This window comes from Salvia miltiorrhiza, chromosome 2 (assembly GCF_028751815.1).
Source record: "Salvia miltiorrhiza cultivar Shanhuang (shh) chromosome 2, IMPLAD_Smil_shh, whole genome shotgun sequence".
Lineage (NCBI taxonomy): Eukaryota > Viridiplantae > Streptophyta > Magnoliopsida > Lamiales > Lamiaceae > Salvia > Salvia miltiorrhiza.
Window position 1 is genome coordinate 26,358,002 of NC_080388.1, and position 20,449 is coordinate 26,378,450.

The following is a 20,449-nucleotide window of genomic DNA, read 5'->3' on the forward strand; positions in this document are numbered from 1 at the left end:
ATCATAAAACACATGTAATCATATTATGATAAGACTTCCTTGCTAGCATCACATGTTCTATCGTAATTTAAATCACATCTCAAATGCTAAAGACCAATTAACTAACTCTTGTTCCACAAAAGGAGTGATGGAAAAAAAGATCACCTTTTGCATCACCAAGCCAACCCTAATGATTCCAAAGCGTTGTGTTTTTTATCCTTCGCTAAGAAAGCCAACATTTGACCAAAGGAGTATTTATTTTTAAGAATTAATCTCGATACATAAAAATAGTAGGACTAATTCCTTATTTATTTAGGAGGCACTCTCCCGTACAACCGGTTGCACCGTGCAACTGGTTTATGAATGATACTACTTTAAGTGTCATTTGTATGTTGAAGTAGTAGTATCATTCAGAAATGTTCAAGTGTCATTTTCCGAATGAAATAGTGTCATTATGGAAACCAGTTGCATGATGCAACCGGTTGCACAAGAGTATTTGTGTTTACTTAGATGAATTAAAACTTTAATATATCCTAAGTTCTTGACTATTTCTATCATTCAAGCTAGTTTTGCTAATTGACATTCTATTGAAAGAGTTAAATTGAAAAAATTCTACTATTGAGTATAATTTGTATAAAAATACTCAATTACACATCTTATTAATCATTCAAAGTAAAAGCTCCCCCTGAGTGTTGAATTCTCTCCTCTCAACTAAATCACAAGCTTGTCTGTTAGAAGGCCGACACAAGTTTGTTTGTTCCACCAGAATCGTGTTCCTTCCACAACAAATTTTTATGGTAAGTTTCTTCCACCACAAAGTTGTTGGGAGATGTGTTTTTAGTGTAAATGTGGTGATTACGCTCAACATACAACCATATCTAGCAATTGAGAAAGAGAAGACATTACAAATTCTAGAACCAAGACAAGAAAATATGATACATTTTTGTCGAAACTCCTTTCCTGCATGTTACTTGTGAATGAAGCTTGGTGTGTTGTTTTTCTTGACTTTATAAATTTAGATTGAAATGAAGAGAGCAATGCAGCTTATAGATCTCGTTACTGCGACACAACAAAACCAAATCTGAAACTTATTATCAGAAAAGGAGAGAAATTTAGTTTGTTATCAAACCTTACATAAAGTTATTTTATCTATCCATCATTAAATACCATCACTAAAAATTCTCTGTCCTGTAATGGGAGCGTTTATTTTAAGTAATATGATGGATAGATAAAAAATAATCCAAGCTAATCAACCATTTACTTTGATGGATTGATTAATATTGAACTTGTTTATCCTTGAAATACTCAATCCCACAAAGTAAGAGAATTATCATAGCTTTCTCAATCAAGTCAAGGAAATTAAGGTCATGTATATCCAAGAATGAAATATGTACAAGGAATAGCAGATTCAAGTATTGTCCAAGCACAGATTGTTAAGAATCATCCAATGCTCAACACAACTTTAACCAATTAATAGATTGTTATACCTACCTTGGAATTGCTTGCAGTTGCAGTTGTTTGCCAATTAACTCAACGACCCTCCATCGTAGTAATGGTAATATCATTGACTGAATGTGATGCATTCGTGATGGACAACAAACATGCTTCACTTTGAATCACATCTATGAGAAAACCAGGCTCCTTGGGCTGGGGTAGTGCACTCTCTCCATTCAACATCAGGACTACAGTCGACATATTCGGCCTATCATCTGGATTCTGCTGGATGCACAGGAGACCAACATGGGTGCACCGCATCACCTCATGTTGCACGAGCACATCATCCAACGGAGGACCGATCAGCTCTAGCGGCCTGCCTTCTCTCCACAATTGCCATACCTAGCCAGAGAAAATGCCTTTAAAGCAGAACAAAATGAAGAAGATGAATGAATAATTCTCTCTCTTATCCTGCAAGTTGCTTACATATCCTATAAGATTGCAGTGGTTCTGCGGATTGTCGAATCCTGTATTCTTCTTTCCACTTACAATCTCCAAGAGTAGAATGCCAAAGCTAAAAACATCAGATTTCACTGAAAATAAACCATATAAGGCGTATTCGGGTGCCATATAGCCACTGCAGGAAATCAAGAGAACTCATTCACATTATTAAATGATGAATCCGTAGAATATAGATCTTATATTATAAGTTCATTACATACTATGTACCGACTATTCTTCTGGTGTTGCCTTGGCTTTGATCTCCGCCAAAAGGTCTAGCCATCCCGAAGTCAGAAATCTTCGGGTTCAGTGCATCATCTAGTAATACATTACTAGCCTTCAGATCTCTGTGGATGATTCTCAATCTTGAATCCTGGTGAAGGTAAAGAAGACCCCGAGCAATGCCACATATGATGCTGAAACGCTGGGACCAATCCAATAGTGACCCTCTTGATTGATCTGATATTTTAGAATCAAGTAAAGGCATTACCCTCAATAATCTTTAATCTTTTTACGCGAACAAAAAGGGAATGACAGAAACATTGTCAAGACAATCCTCATATACGAACCAAAGATAACTGAGTCCAAACTTCCGTTGCACATGTATTCATAAATCAATATTTTCTCATCCTCTTCAATGCAGCAAGCTAGAAGCCTCACGAGATTTCTGTGCTGAAGTTTAGCAATCAGTTTCACTTCATTTTTGAACTCATTTAGCCCTTGTCCCGAACCCTTCGAAAGCCTTTTTACAGCAATATTTTGCCCATCCATCAGTACACCCTGAAAGTTGGACTAGTAAGTGGGCAAGCAAATATCATTGCTGGAAGAAATTCACTCCCTTTTCCTCCATTATTAGTTAAGTATCAAAATATCGATTGACCACAGATTCCAAATATATGGTCCAAAACAAAAATTATCTCAAGATTGTCACCTTGTAAACTGGTCCAAAACCACCTTCACCAAGCTGATTGTCCACTGAGAAATCTCCAGTGGCCTGTGCTACTGTAGCCAAGTCAAGTAAGGGTAGTCCCAGATCTTCTCTTTCGGCAACAGCACTGGGACCACCTTGTTCTTCATTTTTATCTGCGTACAAATAGTCAGATATTTATTGAAAATTACAAACCTTATAATCACTCTGGTATTTGAAGCCTCATTTGCTGGACACGAGACAACATTTTCACAAAATATAAATTGGTCATAGTATGATCATAAAATTAAAAAATATAGTTTGAACAGACAGATTACAAATTCAGTGAAAGAAAACAATCAAAACAAAATGCATATAACAGTAAAGCAGAACATCACTAATAAAAATAAATAAATGAGATTTTTTATTTAAAATTATGTTTGTTACTTTCTAATTGTCCTGAAAGTCATGAAATTGTTTGAAAGACAAAGCTTAAGAAACTAGCCTCCAAGTAACTAAGAACCAGTTATGTCTTCAATAGTGCTGCTGCTGCTGTGCAGGAAACATAGAGGCTGCCAGGCCAACTGATATCAGATTGGCATTTCCTCATTTTAAGCATGGGATGCATCGAAATTAGATAATCAATTAGCAAAGAGTGCATTAACTAATATTCTGAATTTCATCTTTTCCCATTTTTCAGAGAATCTCATAACCTTCTAGCATTTGTGCATACCGTGCAAAAAAAGAAAAAAGAAAAAAAAGCCAGCTGAGGACATTGCAGTGATTACTTAGAACAGGTTTTGGAGTCTTAGCTTGTTGGTATTATGAATCAATATATAGTCCAGACATGAAGAAAAAATTAGCAATGTCAGAAAGGGGAGAGGGAAGTGCATATTTCTGCAAAAGCAAAGAAGCTCAGATAAAACAGAAAAATAACCCCAGAAGACAAAAACTTATTTACCGTTTCCTTTCATCCTTCGTCTTAAGAGAAAGCAGATGAGAAGAAGCAATACACATATTGAAGCAATAGGAACCACAACCACAGCTATTACCACCCACGACCTGTTTGCTGTCAAAATATTTGATCTTGATCAGCACTATAACAAAAGTATATCTTCATGGAGCATGCTTGGGAACGAAAATTTTCATTTTCAATGGTGTAGACAGGGCCCAGTCGGAGCAGTATACAATTGATACTGATATGAAAAACACACCTTGCTTTGAAGATGGCACCCGTATATAGAGATCCTGCCCACCATCGAAAAACTGTCTAATATCAATTAGATCTCCAAACCAAAGGACACATCCATTCCCTCGTCCACTAATATCTGAGTTTGAGTAAGCCATACAAGAACAATTCTTCAAGCATGCCTCCTTGCATTTCCTCAGATTCATGCTCCCATTTACCCAAGTATGTGTAGTATCTGGAAGTTTCATGCCTGAAATTCTGATGAAATCATGTTTTCTAGAGCAGTCTAAAGGCTCCTCTGGGATGCATCCTTGTGACCAGTCCATAAAATTCCAGTTCCTGCCAAACTTTGGCTTGAAACCTTCTAAACATTGGCAAACAGGTGAGTCACTGATGACACACATTCCGTTAGCACCACATAAACCGTAAGTGTCACAATAGTCACGTGGTACTGAAGAATATAGCTTCCAAGACATGTCTGTTTCAACCCATACATACCGCTGACGAGTCATGGCGGTCTCATTCAAAACAAGCCTTGTGATCACCGACTTATTCAGGAGTTGGTACACATAGTAAACCTCCTCCTTGTTAGATACAAAATTGAACTCGAAAACAGGATTCTTCTTCAATTCAGGAGCACCACTAAATCTCAGACCATTCCATGGACCCCCTCGGAAAAACTTTTGGGTGCCTCTATACATCATTAACTGTGGATACGCATCAAGTTCTACACCGCTGCTTAATTCTCCAGGAGCCGGATCATCAGAACTCCTCCACGAAGTTATACGCCTATTAAGACGAGTTCTCAAGTCCCATCCTAACTTCATACCTGGAAGCAATGTATCAGATGGATAATCAAAACTCTGCCACAGGTAATTATCTGCATTATTATCTCTAATATCTCTTATGACAAGATTTCCAAGATCAAGAAGTTGCAACAATGGATCCTGAGCCATCCTCGCTGAACTTGTTGACCAGACCACACTGCTAGATCCATTAGAAAGCACAAGACTGCCTGTGTTATTCACCACCAATAAGCCAGATGAATCTTTGATGGGGTTTCGCCTATTTGCAACCCAAACAACAGTTCTAACAGGAATATTCTTGTACCAAATACCCAAGTACCTGCCCTTGGAACGACCTGGACTGAAAAACCCCAGCTCGAAATTTCCTCCATTTGAAATCAGCGTCTCACCATCTTTAAGAGATTGCAATGCTGTCATACCATCAGTGAGAGCAGATGCTTTTAACCACGAACAAACTACACACAGACAAAGATACAAAGGCAAAAGATTATTATGGAATCCGAAATTTTCGTATTCCCAATCTGCTGAGAATTTGAGGGGTCCGAGTGCAAGTATCATTTGAAGGTCTACAAGGACACATAAATGATAGACCTTGGAACAGAGAAGAAGTGACTCAAACAACTCACAAATATATAACCATTTAGAAGATGATGTTGACATTTAGTGGCCCATTTTATCAAAGGTTGCCTAAGTGGTTTAGAATTCCAGTCTGAGTGAAGAAGTCCAATACAAATCAACTTCTGCATAATTCAAGAAAAGAACAATATTTTAGACACTTATTATTCCCAGAGTGAGAAAGCGACCTTTTTATGTTAGTCCAACATGACACCTGTATCGAAATTATGCAATTACTTACAGTTAGATCTTGCTTTCATGCTATGGTCTTTACAATTAAAACTCATGGTAACTTCCTTTATTTTATTTCCAATCAACTCCTGTCTGTAAAATACCTAAGTAAGAAAAATCAAATCAGTGAATTACAATGTGGGTTCTTCGATACTGATCAAAGACTTTGTCAGATATTTCTTGGGACCTATATCACGCCATCCATGATCCATGTTAAATACGAAGTAGCTCAATGGGGCCAAGATTTCCACTTGTTACTCCACAAATCGATTTTGTTTACAAACTACAAATTACGATGTGCACTGCCACTAAGAGTGATGTAAAGCCAAAAACAGAAACAGAGGAGGATATGTAGTGTATATATATCTCAAACGCCCATGAATCTTTTTATTTCTTTTGTCAGTTTCTCTATAATTTGGTATCATCTCCATAACAACTCAAGAATTCGTAAAAAACCATCAAGAATTGGAAAATTAAAAAAATAATTAAAACGAATCATTACAAACAAAAGTTGAGATCTTGGAAACCCTCCTGTTCAAGAGCCTCTTCCAGTAAAAGCTGAGATTGGTCCATCAACTCGGGGCTCAATCTGAACATCAAAACACAAAATTCCATCTGATTCAAGGCGCCATCTCCGTCGAAATCCCCTTCTTTAAGCATGCTGTAAAGATCATCATCCGACAATTCCTGGAGCCCCAAGAAACCAGAATTCTTCTTCAAACTCTCAAATGTGATGACCCCCTTTTCGGAGTCCATCAATAATCGGAACCCATTGCACAGTTCCCCAAGCAGTCCGTCGCCGCCTAGCTTCTCCGCCATCAGCGGCAAGAAATCTTGGAAATTTGGTTGATCCATTGAAGTATTGAACTGAAACTCTTTGAAGAAATTAAAATAGTTGGTAATTGGGATGATGGTCTGAGGAGAGGTAGAGGGGAGTTAATATATGCGAGGAGAGAGGGGGGCTTCGTAGAAGGAGAAGGGGCAGGACAGCTAATTGACAGTTAGTTTGTCGACACAGGTCACAGAACGCGAAGAGAAAGGGTCAAATGGATGTGGTTATTGCTTTGTAGCAATTGCGTATGTGCTTCCGTTATTCTACTACTGTATTGTAGGGTCGGTGGGGCCCTAAACTGTAACTGCCGTGGAAATTTCGGCTGCGCATAAACATTGGGTCTGTCGACTTTGACGACGTGGAAAGAGGGCCGGCGATCCCATCTCTTTTACTTTATTAGTATAATCTTCTTCATATTTGATCTAGAGTTAATTATTGATGGAAAAATCTACATCTACCCCTCCATCCACCAAAATAAGATTAACCGAGGATGGCACCGATTCTAAATTATAAATTTATAAAAATATTAATGTATTTTTTGTTTTATGAATTTTTTTCATAAAAATAAAAAATTTAATAAAATTATTTTAAAGTAAATATATATATATATATATGGTGTAGTTCTAGAGAGAACTACATTATTTGTGAGAATGAGAGAACCATCAAATCTAATGCATCCACTGTAAAAATTAATGCATTCGCTGTTAAAATTAATGCACTAAAAAAATAAAAAAAAATGCTCCCTTATGGATTCGAACCCAGGATCTGCATTCATCCAACAAGATGATGCATCCACCGTAGATCTTGATGATCGAATGGCTGAAAATGGTTCCCCGGTCTTTTTTTATTTATGGTTCTTTCTTGAACCTCTCCCTATATATATATATATATATACTTATATATATATATATATATATATATATATATAAGGTTGCATTCCATAAGAACACACTCCTATATAGAGTCTTTAGTCTTAATCTAGTTCGTTGGATATGAATCAATCAATGGACCAGATTACAAGATGTATTAATTATTTAAATCAATTTCAATCATAATTTTAATGAATTTGATATTCGCAGTAAAAAAATAACAAACGAAATTTGGAGAGTAATATGGTATCCCACAAATTCCGCATCTTCCGATTATGTATGATATATCTTTTTTATTTGGATATCATCAGAGAGGATGATATTTCATTTAGTTTTTATTTGACATTAGTCTCTCTCGAAATCTTGTTCACCATATCCCTCCGTCGTCGATAAGCTATTTACAATCACTGATTTTTGTGCCCCATCGCGTTCATCGAAAACGAAAGAGACCGTATTCAAATCGCATGCTATAGCTGTTATATATTCCAGGTTGGTGACCTTCATAGTTGAACAAAACAACAAGCTCATTCTAAAAAAAATGCAAATTAATTCGTTATTAGTTGGTTTCATTCTTTAGTTTGTAATGGTTTCAATTTTTTTATTTTTATGCTACTGTATATTTTTTAACTTAGAAATTAGTTCCGACAAAAAGACTTATCACCATTTTTGTTGAACTGAACTTGTGTTCGATAACAGGTTACATACATTTTGAAAATATCCATGAGATTTTTAATGAACGTCTGAACGTATATTTTATTATAAAATTCGATTCATTTTTATGTTCATACAATTAGATATCTGAAATTGTTGAACTAGATTAATTTTAAACACACCTATTTATATTTTTACTATGTTTGATGCAATACATGTTTAGTTTAATTTTTTTGATCTGCTTGTATCAGATATGGCTCATTTGCGATGAACTGAAACTATTGTTCGAGGTAATTATTATTAAAATATAGGGATTTTATGCGATCTTGTTATTCACCTCATTTATTTATATATGATAAGTTATATTGCAGACACTCCAAGTGATTCGTCTATATCTCCAGACAAGAAACGAAAGAAATTGATTAATAATAAACGAACAAATGTAATAAAAGGTACAAAAACTATATGATATAATTTAATATATTATTTTCAATATTCGTTTTTCTCAGACAACATTTTTTCTATACTTCAGGGAAATCACCTGTTTCATTTCGTTCACCATGTCGCATAGCTATGATTGATTTAGATGCCAAATCGAACATATCTATATCTACAGCTCATTTAATTCCTACACTTATATTACATAAGACTATAGTTGTTAATCATACATTTTTAATTATAATGAATCCAGATGGTGAAGGAGGTTCGTCAAAGCAGTACCTTAAGAACATACACAGCGCCAACGAAAATAATCCCCAGGTTAGCCCATTTGTTCCCGTATTGGAGAAGGAAAATGCATATGCTATTTGTTTTGACACACGTTGGGAAGTAATGTTCATACTAGACAGTCCCAAGTCCGTGAAGGAGTGATATAATGAAGGGCTATGATCCAATATGCGGTGTTTTGGTAAGAATTCATAGATTATTGTTTGCATATTTTAAGATTTTTTCTTTGTAGTAGTCATTTGAAGTATGGATTATGTCAGTGCACTATGTTGTCGGAGTTCTTAAATCACAACAAACAAGAGGTGAAGTCTGCAGCCGCGTCGAAATCAGCGCTACAGATTCTCGATCATATGTGTGCAAATGGATGCAATAAAGTTGATAACTCGCTTTTCTTGATGCGCCATATGGAGACTTTCAAATGAGACGTATCAAGGAACTGGCAGTGTGGGCTACTTGATGCAAATGATCGCGAACTATGCAACATGAGGATTAGGTACTGTGAAGCAATAGTGTCATCAGATGTGAATCAAATTAAGGAGGACGTTATGAAAACGGCATCTAAAAGTTATGGGGTTGCACTTGCGCAGGATGACACCAAATTCGACCTTTTGCTATTTGGTTCAGTTTAGTTTGATTGAACTTCGTTTATATTCATGGTATCATTCGTAACAGTGTTATTTGCTCGAAATTTAATAATCTTTTGAACTTTTTAGAATCAATTGAATAAAGATTTGTTTGATAATTGTCACTCAGGCATAATGATTAAATAGTGTATTCATTTAATAGTATATCTGTTAAATAGTTCTATTGTTTATTTCATGTCTAAATGTTTCTGTTTTAATTCACGGTTTTTGTGTGTTTGATGCTCGTCCGTATATTGGGTGTTTAAAAGCACAGATGTGTTAATATGCATGAAAAACCCTTTTAACTGAACAGTGTTAAATGAACAATCTTATAACAATTGATTTGAGTTAAATGAGTTAATTCATAATCTTTAACACTACTACGATTATGCCAAAGATAAAAACTTACATTTTTTGAAACCTAACATTGATAACTCTTTTAAAATCAATATCAATTTTTTTGGAGTAATGTTTAATATTCCAAATGTATTATATCATTAGTTTGAAGATGAACATTTTATGTCCTGAACTTTACCTTTTATATTTCCGAACTCGACCACCAAAAATATTGAAACCGAGAGAATCTCCTGAATGATTAAATAAGTATGGTGTTGGGTTCGACGCATATATAAAAAAACAACACAGCAATAATTAAATAAGTATTACGCATGGTTGTCTGAATTCCATATATAATTTTAACTAAGAAAATCACATGGTTTGTGATTTTATACTGATAGTTCCTCCAAGATGTTCACTGCTTAATTTCATGAATCCAACATGATACCAATATGTAACAATTATTAACCAGAGAAGCAAATAAGTATGGCAATATATCAGCGGCTCAATTCAATGAATCATGTCTCGAACTTAAATGAAATAAGATTGAATTTCCGATGACGTATTGTATAATTCCCCTAAGCTCGTTAAGTAATATGGACGTACCTGCGTCGTTCATATTAGGAATTCAGGTTCTGCAGTTCTTCTTCGATGGAATACGATTGATTTTGTGTGGAAGACGCTAGGTTTACAGTTTACAAAGTATGAAATATGCGTTAATGGTCAAACGTTCAATAACGTATCTGCTGAACAAATCTACCATAAAAAAAAAAAGATTTGATATGATATAAGGATAGTAAGTTACGGTTACATAAACTATGAAAATACCAAGTTATCCTTTGGCAAATAAACTTACGCATATAAACAATCCTAATCACTACCGTCAGATCTCCCGAAATCAACGAACAAGATTGTGACTCTAGACTTTACAAATATTTGTGTTCTTGTTGAACTACTCCCTATATATATATATATATATATATATATATATATATATATATAATAAGTTAGAAGAAAAAAAGTAAAAAAAAATAAATTTATTCAAAAAAAAGATAGGGGATGGGAGAAAATTTTGTTAAGTTTTAATTTTTAAATAAATTATACTTCATCCGTCCCATTAGTAATGTTCCAATACTTTTGGGTACGAAGATTAAAAAGAGTATAATTAGAGGGTATTTGGCGAAGTTTATTTTGAAGAGTTTATAAATAACAGTGAGCATTTGGTTCGGACCGGACCGGACCGACCCAAACCAAACCAAAAGGACCGAAAATTGATGAATCAAATATTTTAGAATCAACTCGGACAATTTAAGATCTAAAACCCGGCCCGAAAGCGAGTTTCGGTACTCAATTTTTGTTTGGTTTCAGCCAGAACCGACCAAATTGAAGAAAATGATAAAAATTTTCCCCAAGTCCACATGACCACTGCCCATCTTCCGGTCTTCCACACAAGCAATGGAATACAAAGAAACTAAAATTAAAGGAAGTGACTGTAGGGCTGTAAACGAGCCAAGCTACTCGTGAGCTATTCGACGTTCGACTCGATAAAAGCTCGTTCGGTAATTTAATGAACAGCTCGTTTAGTTAAACAAGTCAAGCTTGAGCATGACGATGCTCAGCTCGTTAGCTCGTGAACAAGCTCGTGAAGTGATTTATCTTAAAAACATAAGATTATTCATTAAATGTCTTACTATATTTTATACTATATGTAGTAATATTTGGATTAAGTATCTAATTAACATCATTTATTTACAAGAAAATAGTAATTATATTATATTTTTGTGAATAAAATAACTTATATATTTGAAAATTAACTTATGTATTAGGAAAATAACTAAAATTTTAAATAAAAATTTAAATTTAAAAAGCTCGATTAGGCTCGACATTGTATTCGACTCGATTAAAGCTCGATCGATAATTAATCAAATAGCTCGATTAGCTAAACGAGCCAAGCTTGAACAAGACACTATTTGGCTCGGCTCGACTCGATTACACCCCTAGAAGTGAGAGAGGGACTTCAATTCAATTACCGAAAAATGGGCAATAACATTCGTAGAAGGCGTTGAAGTCTTTTTTGCTTGCATAAGGCTACTTTCCTCGCAATAATATTTATGTAGATCAGTTTTGAATTGATTTAGTCACTATGCTAGAAAATGAACAGCCTGTGAACAGAGGCTTTCACACAATCACACCCAATATCCTTAGTTGGGTAAACACACAACGAGATAAACTTTCTTTCACCCTTTTTCCTTCTTCATTGAATTTTTTTAATTTTAATTTTTGACCTCTCTCAGCAACCAATGAGTCTGAATCTAGACCAAAGGAAGGGAGCGCCACCGGACGCGAGCCACCGACAATGCTGGAGGGACTAAGGGAGGGAGCAACATCGGATGCCAAATCGAGCCAAAAGCGAGCGAAGCGAGTGACGAAGATGGACCGAGAGAGTATGCCGAACGCGAGCCGCGTATGATGCCGGAGAGGGGAGGACGTTGAACGCCAGACGTCGGACCGAGAGAAGAGAGTACGAGAGAGAAATGTTGATTTTAAGGGAGGGAGCAACATCAAAGCGAAAGAACACCTCGGTGCCTTTAGTTCCATTGGTGAAAAAGCAGATTTTAACATTCTTTTGAGTATTTGGATTTGTGTTATTTGGTGTGTGTGGAAAGGAATGAACGAATGCAAGTTTAATCAAGGTAGTTGGAGTAAAGACAACATTTTGGCTGAGATTAAAGCGAGAGTTTGGGGCTGGATTTCTGCTTACAAGCTGCCGACTTCATCCTCTGATTTTAGATCTTGGTTCCTGGGAGAGCAGATTATTTCTAGGCCTTGAATTTCTCTTTGGAGTCCTAGCGTTGGAGTTGTTTTTGTCTGTTTGCTGGTTTGCCTTTCGCAGGCTCCTTTCTGTTTTTTTCTTGCTCTGTAATCTGGTACTGCTTGTGCCGTGTTTTCCTTTTAATTGATGAAGTTTTTTCCCTGATAAAAAAAAAGAGAGTACGAGAGAGAAATGTTGAGAGCGGTTGTGCTTGTGCAGATTTAGAATTCAAATTAGTTTAGGGTTTGTGGGAAAAAGAAAACATAAATTAAAATTATAAATAAAAATAAAAATATATATTTATTTATTAAATATGATCGATTCGGTTCGATTTTGGGCGGATTTGGGGCACCCATAATCGAAATCAAACCGACAACTTTTTTGGTCCTATGTTTTGGAACCGGCCCGAACTGATTTACATTGTCAAACCGTTTTGAATCGATCGATTCGGTCCAATTCGATAGCTTTGGTCAGGTTCTGCTCACCCTTACTTATAAGCTCTGGGAGCTTATAAGTTGTCAAAATATTTGGATAATTGAACTTATAAGCTAGAGATAAATTTTTAGTTGACGCCCCTCGATGGAGCTGTGACCTGTCGAGGGTGACACCTTACTGAGCTGACCTGACAAGGGTGACGTTCGGCTGAGCTGACTCATTATACTCCCTCCGTCCTATTAGTAATGTCCCTCTACTTTTGGGCTTAATGATTAAGAAAGCGTAGTTAGTGTATATAAAGTGAGTTGGTGAAAAATACTTAAGGATTGTTTTAAGTGAGTTGATGTATAGATTAAGCTGGGTCTACTGTTAATAATGTTTTAAATGATTAATTTTTTACCACAAAATGTGTATGACATATTACTAATGGGACGTTCTAATATAGTAATTGAGACATTATTAATAGGACAAATGGAGTAACTTTTACATTTCAAATCCAATTAAAGCATGACCTAGTTCTTTTCGGCACGATAATTAAGAAATTTATATTTTGTGTGTTAGGTGTGGTAGGTGAACAAATGATAAAGTGAATAAAGGATAATTTTTTTGTCATTTTTAGAAACATGTCAAACTTCGTGGGACAAACTAAAAAGGAAACTGTGTCATGTTTCGGGGGACGGAGGGAGTATTTTATAATTAGTCAGATTTGAAAATATTAAAAAATAAATACTTAATCTGTCTACGAAAATTTTGCCACAATTTTTCATTTATAATAATAAAGTTCACACAACTCCACTTATATTCAAAATGAGACTCTTATTCTGCTCATAACTCCACTAATATTTTATTAAAATTCGCGTCGTCTACAATCTGATAAGTTTTTTATGGATGGAAGAAGTAAAATATAAAAAATTAAAATATATACTCCCTCCGTCTCAATTCAATAGGCCACAAGGGTTGGGCACCGATTCTAAGAAACAAATAATTTATAATAAAATGAGAGAGAGAAAAATAACTTATTTTGTGGATATATTTGTCCAAAAAGTAGGGGAGAGAAATAAAGATGAGATAATTATGTGTGAGCTACAATGACAGTTAGGGTAAATAATGAGTTAAGTGGAGATATTTTTTATATGTTGACTTTCCATTTTAGAAAGTGGACTATTGAATTGGGACGTTCAAATAAGAAAATATAACCTATTGAATTGGGACGGAGGGAGTATATTTTATAAATAAATCTTCAGTTTTATTATAATAATTAAATAATCTCTCAATTTCTAAATTGATTTTAAATTAAAAATTATCTTTTAATATATTATGAATGCGGTGTTTGGACAAATAATTTGCTATGGTCAACAAATTTGAACTGACCCATATCAAACATAGTCAAATAAGAATGGGGCTGAAAACCAATTGTTTCACGTGGAAAATGTAATTGACTTTTGTTTTTCATTCGATCAGAGGTCAAAAGGTTTAATCAACGAACTATTTCTCAAATTCCCCCTTATTTTTGATGTTGTTGGGGGCGTCGTCTGGCCTTTTTTACAGTCTCCGGGTGAGCTCTGAGATGGAGTTCAGACGGTCGGGCTTCGTGGATTACTCTGCGATTGGTGTTTGGTCTTCGCCTGTCGGTGTGGAGTTGGTTCTTTTGATTTTAAGCTGCTCTTTTGACTTTGTCGTTGATGATTGGGGCGGTGGGAGGTTCGTCTCCTCTCAAAATCGCAGCAGTGACAATTGAAGCTTCCTGGTTGTGTAATACCCCGTTCTTTTCTTACTAAATTTATAATTATTTTAAGTTTAGATTAAGATGATTTACGTCGAAAAAATGAAAATTTATTTATTTTAATTTCAACAATTTTTTTTCTTTTAATTCCAACATATGATTTGCGAAAATCTTTTGTAACATTTTATTTATTTAAATTCTAATGCATTGCATATTTATTTAAAATTTTGTAATTAACATTTACATGAACCAATTTGAAAGATTTTAATTGTCCTATTATCAAACATATTTTTCACAACTATGCAGCCCCATACCTAATTAGCCTTTCTTTCAACACTTAAAATCACCACCCACTTCTCTGCAAGGGCCATGCCCATTGCAGAGCACACAGCCAAGTCTTCCACTTCACATTTCACATTTCACAATTCATCAACTTATCAACTTCTCCCTCGCAAGAAGGCTCAAGCGAGTACAAAACTTATCAGTTCAAGCATTCTTCAGGTTTTCTCCTGATCCTTACTTCATGCTTTGAATACATTTTGCAATCTTTCCTTCAGAACTCGAGACTTTTCTTCAAAACACCAACACCAGTAAAGAAACTCCGAAAGCATAAATCTCAAGTTTCAGTAACATTCAAAGCATTTCATCTCATGCATTAGTCCAGCATAACCAACTATTTCATTCACGAATATAATATATATATATATATATATACACGTTACAAATTCTGTGCATACATGTATGTATAAATGAGTAGATGAAATTGAAAAAATGGGATCTTTGGGGAAATTGTTTGGAGTTGAGTACTGGTATGTGTGTGTGCGTTGTGAGGCTGAGGGAGAGACGAGAAATGAGTCGGAAGGGAGGGAGTGTTGACTGTAGTTGGGTCAGAATGGAGGCGGCGGACGGTGGTTGTTGCTGTCGGCAGCGACCTCGTCGCCTGTCGCCGGATTATGGATAGAGTAAAGGGAGACGGTGATGTATGTATGTGGGTGGTAGTAAGAGGGAGAGGTACGACGGCGGCGTGGAGTCGCTGTCACCGCCAGAAATCGAGAGAAGGCAGAGAAAATTTGGGGATTTAGGGCTTCCGGGCGGCAGCTTTGCCGCCGTTCAGTTGTGAGACCAAAGAGTGAGGGGTCAATAGAGCAGGGGAGAGGAGATGGAAGGTTAGAAAGTGATGAAGATAGAATTGTATAATATATTATATATTTAATTATTGATTTGTCTTGTTGGTCAAGTTAGTTTGTTTCCTTTTAGATGTCTAGGGTTTTATTATAAATAGGAGTTTTATTTATGTTTTAGTGGAGTTGAATTGAGAGTAAAATATAGAGGGTGGGATTGTTCCCTTCTCGCGGTGTTCTTCCGGTATTCATGAGTGAATCAACGGATTAACCCTTATTGTACGTATTCCGGCATACAATGGTTATCAACGGAGTTCGTATATTTATCAATATCAAATATATTTATCAAGGATGGAGAGAATGATGAAGATAGAATTGTATAATATATTATATATTTAATTATTGATTTGTCTTGTTGGTCAAGTTAGTTTGTTTCCTTTTAGATGTCTAGGGTTTTATTATAAATAGGAGTTTTATTTATGTTTTAGTGAAGTTGAATTGAGAGTAAAATGTAGAGGGTAGGATTGTTCCCTTCTCGCGGTATTCTTCCGGTATTCATGAGTGAATCAACGGATTAACCCTTATTATACGTATTCCGGCATACAATGGTTATCAACGGAGTTCGTATATTTATCAATATCAAATATATTTCACGCTTCTACCTGCATCAGTTGGTATCCAGAGCCTTGCTACGCTCCTACGCGATGTCTCCCGTCAATCAACCGTTCAGAATGTTCAAGATTATCTACATTGTGATGACGACCTTCTGTCTCAACAATTCAAGGAATTACGAGCACAGAATCGAGAGATCTTTGACTTCCTACACGGTCAATATGATCGACCCTATGCAGAACATCATCAAGGACATTTCCGATTCGAGGACGAATCGTTTCAAGGATGGAGAGAATGATGAAGATAGAATTGTACTCCCTCCGTCCCCAAAATAAGTTCCTCTTTGGGGACGGCACGGGTTTTAAGGAAAAGTGGTAAAGTGTATTAATATTGGAGAAAAGTATGTTATAATTAGTATTGGGAGTGGTGAAAAGGTGAAAAAGTGTTATAATTAGTATTGAGAGTGGTGAAAAAGTGAAAAGTAAGAATAAATAAAGTATTATTAGTGGTGGGGTAGTTGTCCAAAAATGGAAAGAAAGAAAGAGGAACTTATTTGGGGGACGTTCCAAAAAGGAAAAAGAGGAACTTATTTCAGGGACGGAGGGAGTATAATATATTATATATTTAATTATTGATTCGTCTTGTTGGTCAAGTTAGTTTGTTTCCTTTTAGATGTCTAGGGTTTTATTATAAATAGGAGTTTTATTTATGTTTTAGTGGAGTTGAATTGAGAGTAAAATGTAGAGGGTGGGATTGTTCCCTTCTCGCGGTGTTCTTCCGGTATTCATGAGTGAATCAACGGATTAACCCTTATTGTACGTATTCCGGCATACAATGGTTATCAACGGAGTTCGTATATTTATCAATATCAAATATATTTCACGCTTCTACCTGCATCAGTTGGTATCCAGAGCCTTGCTACGCTCCTACGCGATGTCTCCCGTCAATCAACCGTTCAGAATGTTCAAGATTATCTCCATCGTGACGACGACCTTCTGTCTCAACAATTCAAGGAATTACGAGCACAAAATCGAGAGATCTTTGACTTCCTACACGGTCAATATGATCGACCCTATGCAGAACATCATCAAGGACGTTTCCGATTCGAGGACGAATCGTTTCAAGGATGTAGAGAATGATGAAGATAGAATTGTATAATATATTATATATTTAATTATTGATTTGTCTTGTTGGTCAAGTTAGTTTGTTTCCTTTTAGATGTCTAGGGTTTTATTATAAATAGGAGTTTTATTTATGTTTTAGTGGAGTTGAATTGAGAGTAAAATGTAGAGGGTGAGATTGTTCCCTTCTCGCGGTGTTCTTCCGGTATTCATGAGTGAATCAACGGATTAACCCTTATTGTACGTATTCCGGCATACAATGGTTATCAACGGAGTTCGTATATTTATCAATATCAAATATATTTCACGCTTCTACCTGCATCAGTTGGTATCCAGAGCCTTGCTACGCTCCTACGCGATGTCTCCCGTCAATCAACCGTTCAGAATGTTCAAGATTATCTCCATCGTGACGACGACCTTCTGTCTCAACAATTCAAGGAATTACGAGCACAAAATCGAGAGATCTTTGACTTCCTACACGGTCAATATGATCGACCTTATGCAGAACATCATCAAGGACGTTTCCGATTCGAGGACGAATCGTTTCAAGGATGTAGAGAATGATGAAGATAGAATTGTATAATATATTATATATTTAATTATTGATTTGTCTTGTTGGTCAAGTTAGTTTGTTTCCTTTTAGATGTCTAGGGTTTTATTATAAATAGGAGTTTTATTTATGTTTTAGTGGAGTTGAATTGAGAGTAAAATGTAGAGGGTGGGATTGTTCCCTTCTCGCGGTGTTCTTCCGGTATTCATGAGTGAATCAACGGATTAACCCTTATTGTACGTATTCCGGCATACAATGGTTATCAACGGAGTTCGTATATTTATCAATATCAAATATATTTCATGCTTCTACCTGCATCAGAAAGGGAAGCGGCGGTCGCCGCCCTGCTGCGGTCGTCGGAGTCGAGAGAGGTGAGGCCGTCGACAGTCATCTGTGGTGTGCGTCTGTGTTGTCAAGTCTGTTGAGAGAGAAGGGAGAGCCGAGCACGCCAGCGGCTTGTCGCCGCTGCTACTTCGGTGAGCTCCACGGCGACGACGGGTTTTGAGAGAGGGAGAGAGACAGAACCGAGGGTGGGAGAGAGATCGGTACTGTGTGTTTGATTGAGGGAGAAAAGAGAAATAGGGGTTAGAGTTGGGCTTGAGTCATTTGGGCCAATTTTAAATTCAGTTGGGCCACGCTATTTTAAAAGCTTGGGCCGTTTTTAAATTCTCAGTTGGGACCTTATTTATTTAAAATTTGGGCTGACCATTAATTGAAGTATTGAGCCCAATCTATTTTATTTAATTAAGCTATGCAGATTTCTTTTTAATTAAAAGGGCCGCATTATTTTAATTCATTAGACTTATAAATAGTTTAATTGATTATTATTTCAAAGAACAATTTGCATAATAATAGTATTATATTATTATTATGTGCATATTTTAAATAATTACTAATTATATGATTAAAGAATGAAATGAGTTATGTATTTGCATCATGGTTTAATTAGTTTAATTATAAATCCAGTTATCAAAGAAAATCGAGCAAAGATATTGTTGGTGTCTTTAGTTCGAGATTTCAGTTTTCAATTTTTATAATTAAATTTTAAAAATCCGGCGTGATGAATCAGGAATGTTTAGCACACTCACTAAGACATAAGATTAGTATCACGAGACCTATTAAAAATAGAATTTCTTGTAGGCTTTGTAGATCAAAGGGATTAGCGCTCTTTTCCCAAGACAGGTTTATATGTGTATGATCTTCAGGCTTTGCCTATCCAGGTGGGCTTACTTTCCAAATATATAAAGTATGATTGAGTTATTAAGCTCTAAATGTCTCAATGAAATGCAAATTGTTTATTCAATAAAATGCAAACTGTTTATCCAATAAAATATTTTGTGCACTCTGCTCCGTTTAAGGCTCGTATAAGTTAATCGATCGAGGTTCTCTCTTGACTTAACACGTTATTTGAGAATTTGTGTACACCTATTAGCTGACCTGGTGAGTTGATCTCCATCGGGCACTAATCATGTATGAGGCGTTATAAGGGTGTTCGACGGGATGTGTTCTGGAGCATTGGGTCCCAAATGGGAACTTGGCTGGGTTACGCCCTTAGTTCAACTAAGCAGGAGTAATGGATCCGTCGGTGGCTAAAAGGTCCGGGATCACAGCGAGTAACAGAAAGGGAGTGTGACATGTGCGCACAAATAAAAGAAATTATTTTAACATGCTTAGAAGTTATTTCAATTTAAAATCTTCTAAGTTATGTCAATTATGATTGGATAAACTGCTCTTACGCTCTTACGAAAATATGAAATGTTTCAGAAAATTTTTGCCCACTGAGTACATTGGTACCTAGCCCAAAAATACTTTCAAATGTTTTTATATAGGTTGGCTGGCTGGTGCTGACGTGACTGAGCTGAGGCTAGGGTTCAACTTCTTATTTAAACTTTCGTTGTAGCAATAACTCTTATAAGTCTTTTGTTTCCTGAACTTAAGACTTTCATGTTAGTTTTAGAATGGCATATTTTACGAGCTTAAACATTTAACTCTTAGTTTATGCTAATGAATACTGGTTATCAGAAGTATGAAACAAAATTTGTGATCTAAAGGGGCATAGTCCGACTTGTTATCTCATCATTCGGGTTTCAACAAGGATTTTCCCTTGTGCTATTTCTATGATTTGGTTGCACCTTGATTGTATTTATTGCTTCAACAATTGGGGTGTGACAGGTTGGCTATCTCTCTCTTCTGCGTTCTTTCAGTCTTTTTTGCGAGCACCTGGTGGGCTGTACTTTGGCTGTTAATTTTGCTTTGGGCATGTTTCTTGTTGTTGTTCTTTTTGTTCTTGGTTGTTGTTCCTTGCTTGGTCTGTCGTGGCTTGCTAAAGATAGGAGTGATGACAGGGTGATGGTTCGTCTGGAGCTCTATTGTTGC

The 20,449-nt window shown here is 35.9% G+C and overlaps 2 protein-coding genes and 2 long non-coding RNA genes across 10 annotated transcripts; 2 read left to right on the forward strand and 2 right to left on the reverse strand.

The window, feature by feature from the left end:
• Positions 1 to 552: 552 nt before the first annotated feature.
• LOC131007624 (G-type lectin S-receptor-like serine/threonine-protein kinase At4g27290) lies at positions 553 to 5,816 on the reverse strand. Of its 7 annotated transcripts, none has more exons than XM_057934529.1 (9): positions 5,673 to 5,813; positions 5,443 to 5,556; positions 4,036 to 5,271; positions 3,783 to 3,890; positions 2,846 to 2,997; positions 2,484 to 2,694; positions 2,136 to 2,373; positions 1,900 to 2,050; positions 1,330 to 1,815 (listed from the first exon to the last, which is right to left on the reverse strand). In XM_057934529.1, the coding sequence occupies exons 2-9, from the start codon at positions 5,474 to 5,476 to the stop codon at positions 1,510 to 1,512; spliced, it is 2,436 nt and encodes an 811-aa protein (XP_057790512.1). In that variant the 5' UTR covers positions 5,477 to 5,556; positions 5,673 to 5,813; the 3' UTR covers positions 1,330 to 1,509. The 7 variants fall into 7 exon arrangements, with proteins under 7 accessions (XP_057790509.1, XP_057790512.1, XP_057790513.1 ...); XM_057934530.1 differs by having other exon boundaries at positions 4,036 to 5,025; positions 5,136 to 5,271; positions 5,443 to 5,795; XM_057934526.1 differs by adding an exon at positions 553 to 755 and having other exon boundaries at positions 1,471 to 1,815; positions 4,036 to 5,800.
• Positions 5,817 to 6,025: 209 nt separating this feature from the next.
• Positions 6,026 to 6,517, reverse strand: LOC131007629 (calcium-binding protein KRP1-like). Its single transcript, XM_057934539.1, has one exon. It carries the CDS (start codon positions 6,515 to 6,517, stop codon positions 6,161 to 6,163), a length of 357 nt encoding a protein of 118 aa, XP_057790522.1. The 3' UTR covers positions 6,026 to 6,160.
• A 1,192-nt stretch (positions 6,518 to 7,709) lies between these two features.
• Positions 7,710 to 9,456, forward strand: LOC131007632 (uncharacterized). Its single transcript, XR_009096192.1, has 4 exons — positions 7,710 to 7,852; positions 8,266 to 8,304; positions 8,706 to 8,921; positions 9,001 to 9,456. It is a non-coding gene; the product is annotated as an uncharacterized LOC131007632 (long non-coding RNA).
• Positions 9,457 to 11,769: 2,313 nt separating this feature from the next.
• Positions 11,770 to 12,731, forward strand: LOC131007631 (uncharacterized). Its single transcript, XR_009096191.1, has 2 exons — positions 11,770 to 11,908; positions 11,994 to 12,731. It is a non-coding gene; the product is annotated as an uncharacterized LOC131007631 (long non-coding RNA).
• The last annotated feature ends 7,718 nt before the right edge of the window (positions 12,732 to 20,449 follow it).